General features: G+C 41.3%; 1 protein-coding gene across 1 annotated transcript in view; it reads right to left on the bottom strand.

The window, feature by feature from the left end:
- The window catches only part of DHX35 (DEAH-box helicase 35), a 446551-nt gene that overhangs the window by 110357 nt on the left and 318713 nt on the right, over nucleotides 1-17481 (bottom strand). Inside the window, exon 14 of the mRNA XM_085619115.1 lies at nucleotides 12568-12622. Within this exon, the coding sequence (XP_085475241.1) occupies nucleotides 12568-12622 (55 nt within the window). The remainder of the gene's footprint in view (nucleotides 1-12567; nucleotides 12623-17481) is intronic.

A 17481-nucleotide genomic window follows, 5' to 3' on the forward strand; every position in this document is an offset into this window, starting at 1 on the left:
CCAGACCCCAGGATGGGATCCAGCGAGGCTAGGGGAAGGCTGACACTCCACAACAGACCCATGCAACAAATGAGTGCTCAATCAATTGCAGTGCAGATCTCAGTCCTAGTGAAATCGTCACTGAAGGAGAGAGAGAGCAGCTGGTACAGTGAGGTACCTTATGGAGATAATCTAATAGACTGGACTGAGCGCTTAAGCTCCACAGAATGAGTACATGGCCACAAGAAGGGTCCTTTGACCCATGTGATATGCTGAAGATTGCATTCTATATGGTGAGGAAGATCCAGACAGGTATTACCCCAGCATGAGAAAATGTCTGCATGTATGGCAGAAATACGCCAGACAGCACAATCCTCAGCATTCTACCACACCCTTGCATCAGATGCCCCTGATACACAAGGAAACCTTTATGTTCCTGGGCCACAGATAGACAAGGAAAACCTCAGGAAATTATTGCCACTGCTTACAGATGGAGCAGGAAAATGGATTAGCGTGTTTGAAAAACAAACCGCAGCTATCAGCCTAGCAGTAGAGGACATAAAGAGTCTGCTTAGCTCCCTCATATGGGATGAAACAGACACAGTATTTCAAAAGGCTGGAGTACGGATTGTTATCCTCACGGAGACTAGATGTAATGGGTCTCCATTTAATTTGGTTAGAACTGTAGTGTGGGATCAGCTGAGGAAAATGTACCCTGATAGGCCAGAGACTGTACCTCTCATGCTTCAGTTTATGCAGCCAAATGAGGATCCCAGCAAGTTCCTCAATAGGGTGAAAGAAAAGGGGACCCAGGAAGTAGGTCAGGGCTGGGAAGTGACAGAAGGCAATGCTGTATAATTTTCTAATGTAGTTAAGAAAGTGTTGCCTTCTGACATGCTGGACACCCCAGGAAACATAGGGACAGAGGTGCAAAAGCAGGTGGGATGTTTCCAGTTATGACACCAATGCAAGTAGTGGATTCTTAGGGCAACTTGTGCCACCTAGTGCCAAGTATAGACCAAGGTCTAGATGAAGTAGTTGAAATATCAACTAGAGAGGGGAATGTTGTAGGACATGTAAAAATTAAACACGATAGAAAATAGAATACACGAATATGACTCAACAACAAGCACAAGCAGAAAATACACAGCTATTCGCAGTCAAAAAACAATTTAGGCCCGAATCTTGCACTGACACTAGTAAGGTGAAAAGTTCACTTGAGGACACAATGGAACAGGAAACATTGAAATGGTTCATTTAAAGGCCAAATCGTGTTTTGTAAACTTGAAAGCATTTATGATTTTGACACACGAGTACACCAGCACACACTTCGTGCCTCCAAACAGATCATATAGCAAGATTAGACAATGGGTGTAGGAAATCAAACTAGTCCAGAGCACACAAAAGTCTTAGCTGCACAATGCTGAAAGCTCACTTCACTTAAATTACATTTACAATGAACACACATGCATTCATGTGCAGAAGACTGCTTTGTTTATCAAGCATTGTTGGGAGTGCAATAAAGAATGTGTAATGGATTAGGTCACAAATGGGGGTTATGGGTCACATCTTTGAGTGTTTGTTCATCTTAAATCTGAAACTTGCAAGCCAACTATTATTTACTATTTGTAATAAACCATTGTACAATCATGTATATAAGAGCTGCCTGCGAGCAGCAATTTGAGAAAGACTGAGATGCGGTCCGTGTTGAAGGTCTTTCTCCCTGTCATGATAGAAAAAATCGTCTTTGCACTGCAAAGAGGATATTGTGTCTTCTTTTATTTTTGAAGGTCTTTGTCACCCCGCAATACTATGATGTATACATTTGGGAAATCAGCAGGGGAAAATTAACCCCAGGGATCACAGAATGACCTTCGCTCTCCCAGTTTGCTTAAGACACTCACTTCAGATAATGGTAAGATGTGGTGGAATTCATAAACATACACTCTAGCATTGTCCCCTATTGAATCTGTCATCATCCTGGGAAGTAATGTTTAAGTCTATAGGGCTTTTAAAGCATTTGCATGGACAAGTTGGTAGAAATGGCCTTCACGTAGGTTGGTAGAAAACAATTGCTTCTGGTTAGGCAGTGAGGAGTCTAGTGACACTTTTGGAATGTCTGCAGATCTGATCAGGAACATGTTTTCTTAAGGTTCTTAACAATACTGCTAATTTACAAAACAAATCGTCTTTCGGTGGAAAATATGAGAAAGCATCCAACTTAATGGTATTCATGCATTGGTCATTAACGTATGTATCAACCCCAGGAAACTTAACATATGGCACCTGACATCTGAACCAACCTCGATATGTCAGAAAGGTGCACTGACCCATTCATCACTAATATGGCATACAAAAAACTATACAAAGTACAAGGCATTTATTAGGGAAAACTACTTATTACAAACAATAAGCAGAAGCATTTCTGCCAGAGATAAAATGCTTAATTCCAAAGACAGTAAGTGGACAAGAACCAATGCATGTGGCTAAGTTGGGAGTGCTGATGATACTTGAGGGGGAATAATGACAGCCATACATAATCCAAAATATAGTCAATACCAAAGCACAAAGTTAGCTTAATATCTAAAATAAAGGGTGCATTTTAAATGTTGGTTTGGTATGCTCTGTGTAGAGATGCTCTGTGGTCATTGCTATTGGGTTTCAATGTCAAAAGAAGGTGGAAGTGATACTCTGGTGATCACAAGGATAAGAATACAGCACTGTGGAGATTGGAGGAGTGAAGCACCCTTTTCACATCCTTCGGAGCCATCCTTACAATTAGCCAATAAGAGAATAAGGACTATCACGTCACTACCTATTACGGACTCTCTACATATACCGGGACCTATTAGGTGCAATTTCATGTCACCCATCATTACCCACGTTTGGCATCTCATCCCGAAAGGTCGTCAAACTAAATGAGATAGATAATATAAAGACAGACCCAGGGCCCCTGGCAGATTCATACGAATCATTAACATGTAACTACCAACTAGAGGTCCCTCATACACCTGTTTTGCACAACTTACATCTTGGAGCAATTAAGAGTTGAAACTCCATCTGTGACTTCTCCGGCTTTAGGATTTCTATACCTATATAGAGCAACTTTAAGCAATAGACGGTTTCCTGACGAAGGCTGCATAGCCGAAACGCGCGTAGTTCTCCATCTACCGCATTGCTTCTATCAACACTATATGTTTAAAATTTGTTAATATGATTGTCTAATGTTTTTTTATCTGTCGTATAGACCCTATCAATCTTATATGCCTAAACTGTTTGTAAAAATACTTAATGATGAACAATATGCAAAAAAGAACAGTCAATAATCCAATAGTCATCAATGTAAGATAAAAAATGAAAAATAAATATTTTATCTAATATTTGTGTGTGGAAGGAAAAAAATTATTTTCCTCTTTTTGTTTGTTGAGAATGGTTACTTTTTTACTGTAAACCTAGTATTTGTTCTATTTCTTATTCATATGCTTGCTATAATTACTTACCTACATAGATTGGAGGGTGAATGCCTGAAATCCGGAAGAGGAGCAGATTAATTACGGCACTGTTAGTTTGTTGTGGTTGGCCGAGCATAAGTTGCATTTAAGTGTTTTGTGAGACTGTGCAGATGAGGTATATTAGAGCTTTTCCATATACGAGGTTGGTTACAAGATAGAGTGTGAAAAGAGGCGTAATTCTGTTAGAGCTTGAGCCAGAGCATGGAGTTGGAAATGGATGATGGACGTTTGTCTAAGAAAATACAATAGATTAAAGGTAAAACAACTGGTGACCATCTCAAATTATGTAAATGGAAACTAAAGTAAGCAATCTAATAGGTTATTAGAGGAGTCAATTTTGCTCATTACTTGAGAACTGGTTAGCAGGAGTAAATAGGATGGGGCCACTATAATAAAAAAAATCAGGAAGTAGATAGGAAGACTTTGCAAGACTGGAGGAAGCAATGCTGCGGTCTGCAGTGAGAAAATGCTGCAGAAGCTATCAGTGGGAAAACAAAAAGAATGGCCTGTTCCTATAGACTAATGCCCCAGTATAACCCACAACGAAACATCAACAGCATTCCACAAAATGTAATCCACACGCATATTAATGTTGTTTGAAGATCACTCGATTATGGCCTTGTTAGTATGGATAGAAGACAAGGCCAGATTTTTTTTGTATTTAAAAAAACTGGTTTCTCATAGCTACAGCATAGTGATTAAAATTTCCAACCTCATATTGGGGATTAATAGGACAAGGAGATGTCTTGCAAAAAGGGTGGATGTCAAGTGAGAGCCAGCACTTCTGCCCTTTCTAAGCTCATGAGCTCATGAGCTATGGATCATGGAAATATAGCCATCCAGTGGTGTTAAACAACCCCGAATGCAAGACCAAAGGGAAGCTTTTAAGGAAAGGAGAAGATCCGGAATGTGCAAAGAGTGGAAGGAGTATGTTAACATGGGAATATTGTCAGCTAAGGTATTTATGATGGGGATGAAAACTGGAGGCACCAAAACTGAACACCAAAAGGTTGTGAGGCGAGTGGGGAGAAGGACAAGTATCCAATAACAGAAAAGGTTGGTCAGGCATGTAAAGGGGAGACAAGCTGTCTACTAGGGTTAGCCCAGTGATGCCAAGCGAGGCAAGTGCTTTGAGCAGTGCTGGATAACCAACAGACTTAAACACTGCAGAGAGGTCTGACATAATGAAAGTGGGTGATACACTGTTGTGAAAAAACAGAGGTAATATAATTAAATACATGAGACCGGGTTGCCTTCTGGCAGTGAAAGTGGTAGAAACAGAACTCTAGAATATTAATCGGGTTACATTTGAAAAGGTCATGTGTATAGTGGTTAAACATCAGTGTTCAAAGCTTCCCGTCGAAGAAAGTTATTTCTTAAATGGGTGGTGTAAGGACAAAAGACACTGACCCTGTCCAGCTCTGGAATATGACATTTTTCCTTTTGATGCTAGAGTTCTGCAATATGTTTCCTTATGGTAACAGTTTGTGTGGAACCTTGATACAGAGGAATATCTTAAACTGCAACCTCTGGTGCTCTTCACGGACACACTTTGGTGTGCTCGATGTGGGGAGATACTACATTGCTCTCACCACTCTCTAGTCTTGTAGGGGTAATTATGGTACACTTTCATATAGGTTGGAATGCAGTAGCAGCACCAAGGGTTATGACTCCTTGCCTCCCCATCAAAATTAAGTCTAGTGGCCTGGAGAAGATGGGGGTCCCTCAACATTATTTTTATGATTGCAATTGTTCCACAACATAATGTGCATTAACTTTGCAATGATGGTCGCAAGCATAGAGACAAGCGAATAAGGGATTTTTTTTTTTTAACACTAGCTATGCAACTATCATAAGGTACCTTATCTGATCACAAACATCTTTTTTTGTGACAATGGTATTTGCAAGGTGGAGCATGTATGCTGCTCACTGGGAACAAGGATAGCCCATTCTCCATTTTGTCCAACTCTCCTGATCCTTTGCCTCTTGTATAGAGGAGTACATTTGGCTCTTTACCAGGGCACGCCCCGAGAAGCTGTATTTGGCAAAATGCACGTAGTCGGGTCGGTGTCAATAAAAATGCATTCAGAGAAGAGGGCAAAGACTTCCCATCCCAGATGTCCTCTGTGGAGAGAAATGCCTCAACTTGATTAGTTAGGTGTCTGAAATGCAAAGGATTCACTACCTCCGACTGGTAGTGGGTTGTGGCTCCCCTCCAGCTTAGTAAAGAACTTCTTCAACACAGATCTGAATCGACCCAATTGCTGGTGCTCCTATAATGTGGAGCTGAGTGCTACCGATTAACTGAGAACAAATCTGAAGGCGATGCTGAAGTTCTGCTGGCCTGTCATGTGGGTGCCGAACTCGCCTGCGTGCAAACTTCGGCTAGTCCAAGGAGTCCACGAGATGAAGGTCTCTCTACACTGTACCATTGATCAGAAGGGGTTTGCTTAAAGATGCTACAGTTACAACATTTGGTGATCTGAGGGATGGCTCTGCCTGGTAAGCACACTCCCTCCAAGCACCAATACTGTTTTTGCTGAACTATGCTGCTTTTCGTGAAGTGCTTCAGCACCCTATTATACCGATCACTAGTCAAATCAGTAAGGGCCTGAGTTGTCCAGTGTGTGCTCTTGGTGGAGTTAGATTCTGGATATGTCCTGGTCACAAGATACTCCATTTCTATGTGCTAACACTAACCCTAATGTAGAAGATAAGTGTATCTTTCCTGGCATGTTTTTTTTTATTTTAATAAAATTGTTAGATTTTCAACCTGCAACCGGTTTATGGCTGGAGGATTACAATCATTTCCATTTTGGAGTACACATTTCAGTATCAGGTACCACACTTAAGCCATACATGTTTCTCCACACAGCACAACCATTATCCCATTTTAGAGGGTCTGCATTGTGCTCCTTTGTATTTCTTGTTTGACAGAAGTCTTCTGGCGTTTGGGGCCAAAGAATGATTACAGCCAGTATACTGGGTTACAAACAGGGATCCATTTTTATTAGGTTTTGTGGTTAGTGTGTTTTTGACAACTTCACTTTCATTTTACTGTATATGCTTAAATACTAAGGGCCATATGTAGGTAAAATGTGTTTTGCGATTCTCAAATTACGATTTTCAGGGAATCGCAATTAGAGAATGGCAAAACGCAATGTAGGTAGGAATAGCAAAATATTTTGCGAATCCCACATATTCCTTATTTGCGAATCGCAAATTGAGATTCGCAAATAAGGAATACCTTGCCATTCATTCCCATGGGCTAGAATGCACATAGGAATGAATGAGAAGACATTCTCAATTTGCGATTTTCAATTAGAGAATCGCAAATTGAGAATGGAATTTCAAGGTTGTCAATAGGACACCCTTTTGCACCCCTGAAATAAACATGTGTGCACATGTGGCGCACATACATGCGCTAAGGGCATGTATGTGCCCCACATGGCACTTTGAAAAATGCAAAAAAGTGCATTTTTCAAAGAAATCGCAAATTACCACCAACCTGAAGTCGGTGGTAATTTGCGATTCCTTAAGCCAAAATCGCACAACTTGGGTGCTTCCTACATTGCATTTAAGGAATTGCAATTTGGGATTCCTTAAATGCATTTGCAAAATCAGGAATCGCAAATTTTGCGTTTTCCTTATTTTGCGTGTGGGTTGTTGTTTGCTACATAGCACACTGCCCAAATTGCGATCGCAAATGCTGAAACTCTGCGAATTTCAGCATTTGCGATCACAATTTGGCTTCCTACATATGGCCCTAAGTTATTATTAAGGTGTGGTGTTTCTACAAAAACTCACAACTGCAGCTGGACATTCACAGCTTTAAGGCAATAATGAGAAATTATATATGAGTTACATCGGTGGACAGTAATAACAATGTGGCTAGAGTCCTACACCCATTTTAATCCACCCTCTATTTTTTAAGGGAAATAATGAGCTCCAACAATGACATTTATATTTTTTAATCCAAGAATGGGGGCCTTTATCATCAGCCTTCTTTTTATCTAAATAAACATAGTGGCTAATCCCACAAATTGAAAGGGCTGATCATTAATGTATTTTAACCTTAATGTGATGTCAATAACTATTTTTAAGCGTTACAACAAACAAATGATGGACGGAATGCTGACAATGCAGACATTCTCCCCCAGTCAAGAGATCTGGGTTAAATCCATCGTTCTTTTGCCCACTACGCCACCCCAGTTTACACATGGCCATATGCAAATCAGTCTTGACCCTGTGCCTCATGGGAACAGTCCAGCCCGAACTGCCAAGCCATGTCTTCCCTGGACCGGAATCAAGCATCCTAGGACCGGTTTCTGGCTATCAGCCGTCATCAGCCAGGATAGCTTGACTCCAGTGGCGTAGTGAGCACGGGTCCCACGTCTGGGAATACCCATCCCACTTAGGGCGAAAAGCGTTACAACAAACAAATGATGGACGGAATGCTGACAATGCAGACATTCTCCCCCAGTCAAGAGATCTGGGTTAAATCCATCGTTCTTTTGCCCACTACGCCACCCCAGTTTACACATGGCCATATGCAAATCAGTCTTGACCCTGTGCCTCATGGGAACAGTCCAGCCCGAACTGCCAAGCCATGTCTTCCCTGGACCGGAATCAAGCATCCTAGGACCGGTTTCTGGCTATCAGCCGTCATCAGCCAGGATAGCTTGACTCCAGTGGCGTAGTGAGCACGGGTCCCACGTCTGGGAATACCCATCCCACTTAGGGCGAAAAGCGTTACAACAAACAAATGATGGACGGAATGCTGACAATGCAGACATTCTCCCCCAGTCAAGAGATCTGGGTTAAATCCATCGTTCTTTAGCCCACTACGCCACCCCAGTTTACACATGGCCATATGCAAATCAGTCTTGACCCTGTGCCTCATGGGAACAGTCCAGCCCGAACTGCCAAGCCATGTCTTCCCTGGACCGGAATCAAGCATCCTAGGACCGGTTTCTGGCTATCAGCCGTCATCAGCCAGGATAGCTTGACTCCAGTGGCGTAGTGAGCACGGGTCCCACGTCTGGGAATACCCATCCCACTTAGGGCGAAAAGCGTTACAACAAACAAATGATGGACGGAATGCTGACAATGCAGACATTCTCCCCCAGTCAAGAGATCTGGGTTAAATCCATCGTTCTTTTGCCCACTACGCCACCCCAGTTTACACATGGCCATATGCAAATCAGTCTTGACCCTGTGCCTCATGGGAACAGTCCAGACCTAACTGCCAGGCCAGGTCCTCCCTGGACCGGAAACAAGCATCCTGGGACCGGTTTCAGGGTATGTCCCCCTTCTTCAGCCAGGCTAGCTTGAATCCAGTGGCACAGTGAGCAAGGGGCCCACGTCTGGGCATACCCATCCCGCTTAGGGCGAAAAGTGTTACAGCAAACAAATGATGGACGGCATGCTGACAATGCAAACATTCTCCCCCAGTCAAAATATATGGGTTAAATCCATCGTTCTTTTGCCCACTACGCCACCCCAGTTTGGACCCAGCCATATGCAAATCAGTCTTGACCTTGTGTCCCATAGGAACAGTCCAGACCGAACTGCCAGGCCAGGTCCTCCCTGGACCAGAAACAAGCATCCTGGGACCGGTTTCAGGGTATGTCACCCTTCTTCAGCCAAGCTAGCTTGAATCCAGTGGCACAGTGAGCAAGGGGCCCACGTCTGGGCATACCCATCCCACTTAGGGCCTAGGGACCAACTAAATAAAGGTAGTTGCACAGCCTTAGAAAGGGGGCTGTGCCTGAGCACTTAGCCTGGTTGGAGCACTTTCACTCACTTTTGTAATCTCTATGAGTCGGAGAACAAACAACAGCTCTAATCAAGTCAGGCTGGTAGTAATTACCGTTGTAATTAAGCACAAGGCACAGATCAACAGACTAGAAGCATAAATGAAAAATCATACATTTTGTGCTCAGTGTTATTCAAAAAGGAGAAACTATTTACCAGGAAGTTCTTACAAATATTAAATCACAACACAATAGTAGTAAAAGACAGTTTATTTAGACCACTGTCTGTAAAACCAAATAAATACAACAGTACACAATAATTAAAATGGTATAAACATCTGAAATTACTCCGCCCAAACGAGAATAGCCTTTAAAAACCTTCCCAGAGAACAAGTTACATCAAGGGACTCTCTGTTTAAAAGGAGCAAGATTGCCACGCTACGTTGCTGAATGCTGAATCTTACACTTTTAAAAGAGCAGTTTAAAAATCAGACTTCTGCCTCTATAAAAATGTAAACAATTAAGTAGTAAATGCACATGTAGATTTACCGTACCCGACCAAAAGATTGCAATATTTTTCTGAATTTAAAAACAAAACGCTAAAAGTCACACAAAATTTCAGCAACATCAGGTGCAGGAGGGGGTTGGCTAAACAGTATAAATATAAGTATGGACACATTTTCTGTCAAGGTTCAAACATAGAACTTGCTGATATTTTCAGAGAAAATAATGTAAATCAGTAATCCTTGGCTCCCTCTCACATGCCTCCTTCCAAACTTTCTTCGAGAGTGGGGTGGTTCGGCAACCTTATAATTCACAATGTTTAACTTTTCTGCCATTTTTACTATTCTATTTCTAACCTCATCGGTCCATACTAAATAACTACTAGATATTTCTTTGGCACAGAAAAGTAAAATTTTTGATTCCTCCTCACCCCAGAGTTTATCGCAAAAGCACAACGTGGGTTTCCAAGCTAGGACATTCCAGGACTGTAATTCTGCTTCGATTGTTATGGCCGGACACATAGCGCCCTTGGGTAATCTCAAGAGTTTCTTCAAAGATTTACCTTCATATTTATCCAAATTTGGAGAGGAACTAAGATAAAGTCCTGCCCCATACAAACATCGTGGAGGCACCATTGCCTTATACACTGTAAGTACTGGAAGCAGGAAAGGCCCTTCAAAGTCTTTTATAAATGTTACTAGCCCCATAACTGTCGATAAACCCAGGCATTCCCTACTTCCCTGCACTTTAATTTCTTGTTGAATGTCATCCCCAGATACTTAGAGGAGGTGACAACCTCCACAGGTTTGTCGCTCAGTATTCACGTGTAAGGTTTAGATTTCTAGCCAAATGTAACAATTTTAGTTTTATCCATTTTAATGGTTAGATCAACTACCACACAATATTTAATAAAGGACTCAAGATTTCGTGGAGCCCCGCCTGGGTCAAATTTATGATTTCCAAGTCGTCGCCATATAAAAGGCATGATATATGTTTTCCCCAAATTTTAGAGGGAATGTTTTCACTTCCATCAGAGCTTGCGGCAGGTCTGCGAGGTACACAGAAAACCAAGTGGGGCCATTTTCTAGAACAATCGAAACCTAAGCCGAATGTCCAACATGTGGCATACCATAGGATGAAAGGAACTTATCTGTTTAAAAAATATAACAAGATCAATAGGCCTAATCTGTAACAGGGTGTCCCACTTCATGAAGTGCGTACAATTTACAGAGGGTCATTCTGCATAAGCACCATTTTTAGATCTCACATTCAAGACCTTTGTAATTTCTCTAGTGGGCTTAACGCCACATCCCTGCTTTTGATTTGTTTGTTTCAGTGTCCTTTACAAATCTTTACTTGCTAGTGGTCAACCTTGCCTCTTAGTCCCTCCTTTTTCCTTTCTGTTCCTCCCACGCATCAGGGAATAAGTACTGTCTCATTTCGCCATGCTTCTTTATGTGTTCTTTGGGGGACTATTTTTTCTTGGTTTTCTGGTCTGTTACTATTTGCCTGTCTTCAGCTTCAGAGGCATAGCTGCTAAAATGTACATATAGCATTCCTCCCTCCCGCCTCCTCTTAATGCCACAGTTGTGTTAGTGCTGCCTCCCTCGTGGTGCTTCCCGCTCTGTTGATGGTATTTATTTAGCCTTTTTGCACTTTTCATATCCACCACCAGTGGGGCTTCTTTTTGGTAGGATATTCATTTTGTTTCGGGCTTTCTTCTAAAGGGGATTGGGCTTGTTTATTCATGCCAGGAATACACAAAGGGATTCTAATAGGTGTAAAGTCATTTACTGTGTGCCGACCTCCACTACAAGTGCAAGGCACCTTCAAAAAGCTCACCTGAACAATAATTTTAGTATTTGTGTGTCTGTGTGTGTATTCAAGCGTGTGTGTAAGTAGAAAAGACAACTTACAAAAATTATATTTATCTATACTAAGACGGTTTAGGCATCTGAGCTTCAAAAATGTAGCACGTCAAGCTAACAGTTTGAGTGGTTTTGTTTATTCCACTGCAGGGTCTGGCTTATGTAGCGTCTCTGCAGTTGGCACCCTAAACAGCACCGACCTCCGAGACACACTGTATCACTTGAATCAAGTTCGCATTATAATAAAATACGAACATCACTACGTGGAGTGAAAAATCGATGCACTGCAAATGAGCCACCCTGTCAGTAACTTCTGCTTTCAAATCGTCTTTGTGTTGTTGTTGCTGCTAATGCAAAGTGACGCATACCAGGTCCTGCAATGGAGAGCTGATCCCTTCCAGCCCAAAGAGCCTGCCCGGATGCCTCTTGCCATAGTAACTCTTCTCTGTAATCCCTTACCAAACAGCCCAAAGAGCTGTGGGTCGCTTGGGGGGGATGTCAGAATGTGACGTAGCAGGGGACAGGAATCATGACTTGCCTCTTGAGCACTTAGGTGGGGGAGGGGGAGATCTGCAGGCTCGGCTGAGCGGGAGCATTGATAAGGTTAATCTATGGATCTGAGATATATACATTTTTTTTTAACAAATAGCAAGGCCAGCCTTGCTTCTCATAAGCAGCAACTATAAGTACAAAGTGTGAATTTACGCACAACTTGCAGATTTTCAAAACACATAACTAAAAAGCATTGTCATTTATGATGCCAATAGCTCAAACTCTCGCAAATGTGAGACCGATTGCATTGCAAATGCTTGTTAAATTTTTCTGAACATCCAGCAGTAGAAGCAGTGCACTTTAGCACTTTTGAATATACACTTTAACCTAGTAATGACTGCTAAACTCTGAGAGATGCACAAGTATAAGTATGAGAATGGTATGCAGCTTTCTCACCTCCTAGTGCATACAGGAGTTCCAGTGCTTGAATCATTGACTGGGCCGGCGGAGGCTGCGAAGTAAACAGACAACATTAAACAGACAACATTCACAAGACCAGCAAACGGATTCAAAGTTACAATGAAATCAAGTGCAATCAATGTTCTCGAGAGACAGAAAAGAGAACACAGTGGTTAAAGCGTCAAAGTCTGCTCATTTTAGTAGCATAAATAGGATAAATTTGAAAACAGTGAATTTATACACCACACCAGATAAAAGAAGAATGCAACACCGAGTTTAGCAATGGGAGTGCACACCTTATAGAAAGCACAGCAAGGCTGCTCACCAGTCATGGAAGGAAAGAAAGACGTCTAATGCACTCAATACCTCCAAAACTAGAGTCAGGTTAAAAGGGGAAATCAAAGATTATTGTATGTGTTGCAGACTAGGCAGTGGAAAATCAATGTGACTTGGCACCCGGGACCAACTTGATCTTAACTTCTGGGATCGGAAGGGAAAAAACACTTTGAAAGAAGTGGGCGCAACCATCTTCAGAGGCCGAGTCAAAATTATTCGTGGGTACTCCCTTCAATGCTCTCATACAATGCATTACATGAGCTGTGTTTTTCCAGACAATACGTAGTGAATTGAATTTTAAAGTGCACTGGACCAGTTGCATTGATCTCAACATAAAAAGAATGAACAACTTGTACTATGGGCTTAGGGTGCTAGATCAGGAAGGTTTCAAAGAAAGAATTACAAATGTTGCATTATTAGACACGTCGAGCCTGTAGGCCTAGTAGAAGGTGAACTTTGGATTTGTGGGAGGCAGTGACTAATAGGGAACTCTGTAACATACTGGGGACTGTTGCTTTGGTCTCATCCTAATATAATACATCTCTTAGAAGGTATGCAGGTAATTAGATTTTAGAAACATTGCAGAAAACGGTGGTGTACCTACAATTCATTAGTTACTATCCTATTCATCCTAAATCTGCCAGCTTACAACACACCTTCATGTTGATTGCAGAATAGAATGTTAGTATAGCAGCCATCGCTTAAAGTTAGGTGGGAGGGGTTATCATGCCCAGGCTACAAACACGGTGAATGGTGAATATGTACTGCCTGGTTCTACATGGTAACACTACATCTCATGTCTTGACATGTTCTTGGATGTGATCTGCTTGGGCACTAACATTGCAGGAAGGGAAGCCAATATTTGGAAAGAAGCTGACTGTAGAAACCGAAACGGTGCATAAACGTTTTGTATAGAGTGTGTTGTCACCATAAAACACAGATTAGCTACCTAAGCCAGCAGCATAGCCACGAAAACAAGTTCAGAGTATCAAATAGAAATATCATTTTATTGAAATAGTTGGCAATACTGCATAAAGAAAACCTCAACCACAACTCAAGTCTGTGTAATTGACATAATAAGAACATTTCAGGTGAATTTTTATGTGAGGCGAAGTAGCAGCATAACAGGGTTCTATTTTAAAGAATTCCTGAAATCATGAATCTAACTACTAGTAGGAGTGGTGGAGCTAAACAGAAATATACTGCAAAATATACAGCGAAAATGCTTTGGACAACAGGAGTAACTATGTGAGTCAAGAGTTTATTGCAGGCCTTCTATGGTGTACTGTGTTGTAGCAGGCAGTGAGGAAGGCACAATATATAGCCTTGGCAATCCTATTCCCAACCATATTTGATTTTCAGAACAGAGCGCATGGTCTTCTGAACAGAAAGTAGATACTCCAAGAGAGTAAAAACCTGCACATCAATTCACTGTCCTTACTGCTAACTGAACCCTGCTAGTGGTTAAAGACCTGCTATTTGTAAACTTGATGGTAGAAATTCTTGCACCATCTTCAGCAACTGGTACACTGTTAACTTTTAATATCACCAGCAGGCTCATTAGAGGTCAGACTGTAGTCACTGTGGAGGGACGGGTAGTTTTCTGCCTCTGAGGGGCTCTATTTTGTATTCTTCAACTTGTACTGAATAGGTAGAACCTTATTTATAGCTCCCTATTCCTATTGGTTTGTCTAATTGTCTACTCTTAATCCTTCCCTGTCCTTCCTGCCCTCTTCTACTTCCCAGGATTTCTCCTCTTCTACCTCACTCACTTGGCCAGATGGTTAAGAGAAGCTTTTCATATAGCACACTTAGTTGTACTCTCCAGTGAGATATCAGTCTCTTGTGGAAGACCATGCCACGGAAAATGATCTTGCCTACTTTTTGCTGTTTTAATATCTCATTTATTCTCATGTGGCCCATCTTTTCCATCTCTCCAGCCCTCAGCGTTTTAAGGTGACCTTGCCTCCCTTAGAGTGCTATAAAAACAAGCAGTAAAACATCTTAGGGCAACGTGTTTTTTTCTTTAAAGCACTATTGGGAATTTCTGTAAGGTGATCTATGTGCCCTCTCTTGTTCTTACAATGTCTCCCTGGGTGTCTCTCACCCTCACTCTCATCTGCCTTACACTGGCATGTGCACAGCAACAAGGTGGGGAAAAATAGAGTCGTTCGTAGGAGAAATTGAAACCATGTTTTCATTGTCTTTGACCAAACAGTTCTTGTGATGGTGCACTCAGAGTTGCAGAATTCCATGAGGTTGCTATGAAGTTTCTGCGTAAGTGCATTTGGCCAAAAGCATATAGTTGGGGTAGTGATATCTTGTTGGAGTCAGGTTTTGTCAATTGGCTGCTGGATTTCTTTTTTGGGGCTTGACATGCAGTCATTTCTATTTTAAATCTTCTGTATAACTTTGTTGAGCCAGTGTGTCTTAGCTAGATGGTTTGGTTGCATGAATAGGTCAATCTTATTGAGTCAGGGATGAGTACATGAAGTTCCAAAGGTGTCAATTATTTTATAGGCCAGGACAAAAGCGTGCTTATTTACAGCAGACGGTAGGATTATCTGGAGTAGAATGGTAAAGAAAATGAGAAAGGAAAATAATCTCGCCGGTTGATATAGGGATGGGTGAGTATTACACCATCCCATTCAGAGCCATTATTTTTTTTCGGCTGGGGTGAGATGAGTGCTAATAGGACTGTGGTGGTTTACAATGGTCCATTGTGCAGAAAATGATTTGCATATAGGATAGCCCCTATCACTGTTGAAATTGTCTTATTTTCTAAAATGCTATTTTCAACCATATTAGGCAGAGGCATCTGTGATCTGGTCAGGGAATTTTGATTTAAGCTCGGGTGGGTGGGAGATTAAATGCAGGTCCACTGCGTAGGTTGGTGATCAACCAAGAGAGGTTGATAGGCACTCAAAAGTGGAACTTCCAGTTATAGGTGAGTCTTTGTAGATGAGGGGATACCACCTGTTTCAGTAGTCTCTCTTTATGAATAATGGCATACACCTTTTGGTACTAGGGATTCAATAAGTGACTGCGCATAATAATTAAGTCCAGATTTCTTAATTACATAATCATGGTTCTTTTTCAGCTAATTAGAATATCACATACGCATTATAGGGACCAACATATACAATGATCAGTCATTTATTCTCTCAATATAGTCACATAAATATAATAGTTGCTTAATTGCTATAAGTGTTGAAATGTTGACTAAAGTTCACCAAATTTTGAAGTGTCCTGAGATGCACATGTGCTTACTTATGTGATGTATCCACAGATCTAAGGATTATTTCTTTAAGACAGTGTTTTAGTACTATTCTCACTTGTGGATAAAAAGAAATGCTTTTCTCTACACTGGATAACCCTTTTAAAGAAGCATTTTTAGAAAAACAAAAGTTCTCCACATTTCACATGATCATATGCACATTTTATGGCCCACTTGTACAGTAAAATGGTAAATACCGCCTCATCTATTTAAGAAAAACATAAAATATATTCAAGTCTTCTCTATAGTGTGGGTGTGAATAGAAAGAACTATATCATGTTCAGTAAGCATAGACAAAGTTACCTGCAGTACTCCAAAAAGCAATCACATGGGCAAGTTTTTTTTACCATCTAATGAACATATCATTATCCAGTTAGCTGTCATGAGCATATAAACTAAGGTTAATCAAATGCACATTTGCTCTAATGAATGTACATTCAGACAGGTTAATATAAGATTTGAATATTTTATTGAGTGCCATAAAACCCACCCAGAGTTGCAGAAACTCAGAATGGTTAAATTAAAGAACAATGACTTTTTTTACGTTACAGCTCTATATTGTGATGTAACAAAATCCAGCCAATCTCAGTCAGAAAGAAAAGTAAGGGTAGGAGACTGCAAGCGGGAGAGGCAAAAGAAAGCAACAATTGTGCAATTACTTTAAAAGACTCAGTGAGACCTTCTTCGCTCTCGTCAGTTTAAGGGGAGAAAATCACACCAAGCCTCATTGTCAGAATAAGTGGTACCATCAGGTGGTGAGATTCCCAGTGCCTCAGTCACTGTAGCAAGTTCTGTATGGACTCACTTGTGTAAAAACACAACTACACTCTCACCCTCCTCAGTATGTAGCTGAGCAGAATACCACATGGAAGCAGAAACGTTCAAATGCAGAAGTGCTTTCTTGATACTCTGCAACCCCTGCTGCCTTCTCTTGGTCATTCTACAGAGATCTTGGAAAAGCAGTTTTCAATTGACTTGAGAATTAAGTTCACCTTGTTTTGCCGCAGCACGGGTCAGTGTCTCTCTTTGTGAAACTGCTGACTTGGACCTCTTGTAGGAAGTCTCGTGACTTTAAGTACCACCAACTCAGCACCCCCTGCATTTTCAAAGACCTCCGATTAAATGTAGTTATACAGAGTGGTTCTGACATCTTTCTATTCCTTCAGAGATAGAATGCCGAGCACTATGATCCCAGTAGCTCTCAGTCATTTGTCTAGGCTCTCAATCTCAGGTTCCGCATTTGTCATGACCACCACAATGTTGTCTCAGAAAGTGACATTCAGTTGAGTTTCTTCCAG

This window comes from Triturus cristatus, chromosome 7 (assembly GCF_964204655.1).
Source record: "Triturus cristatus chromosome 7, aTriCri1.1, whole genome shotgun sequence".
Lineage (NCBI taxonomy): Eukaryota > Metazoa > Chordata > Amphibia > Caudata > Salamandridae > Triturus > Triturus cristatus.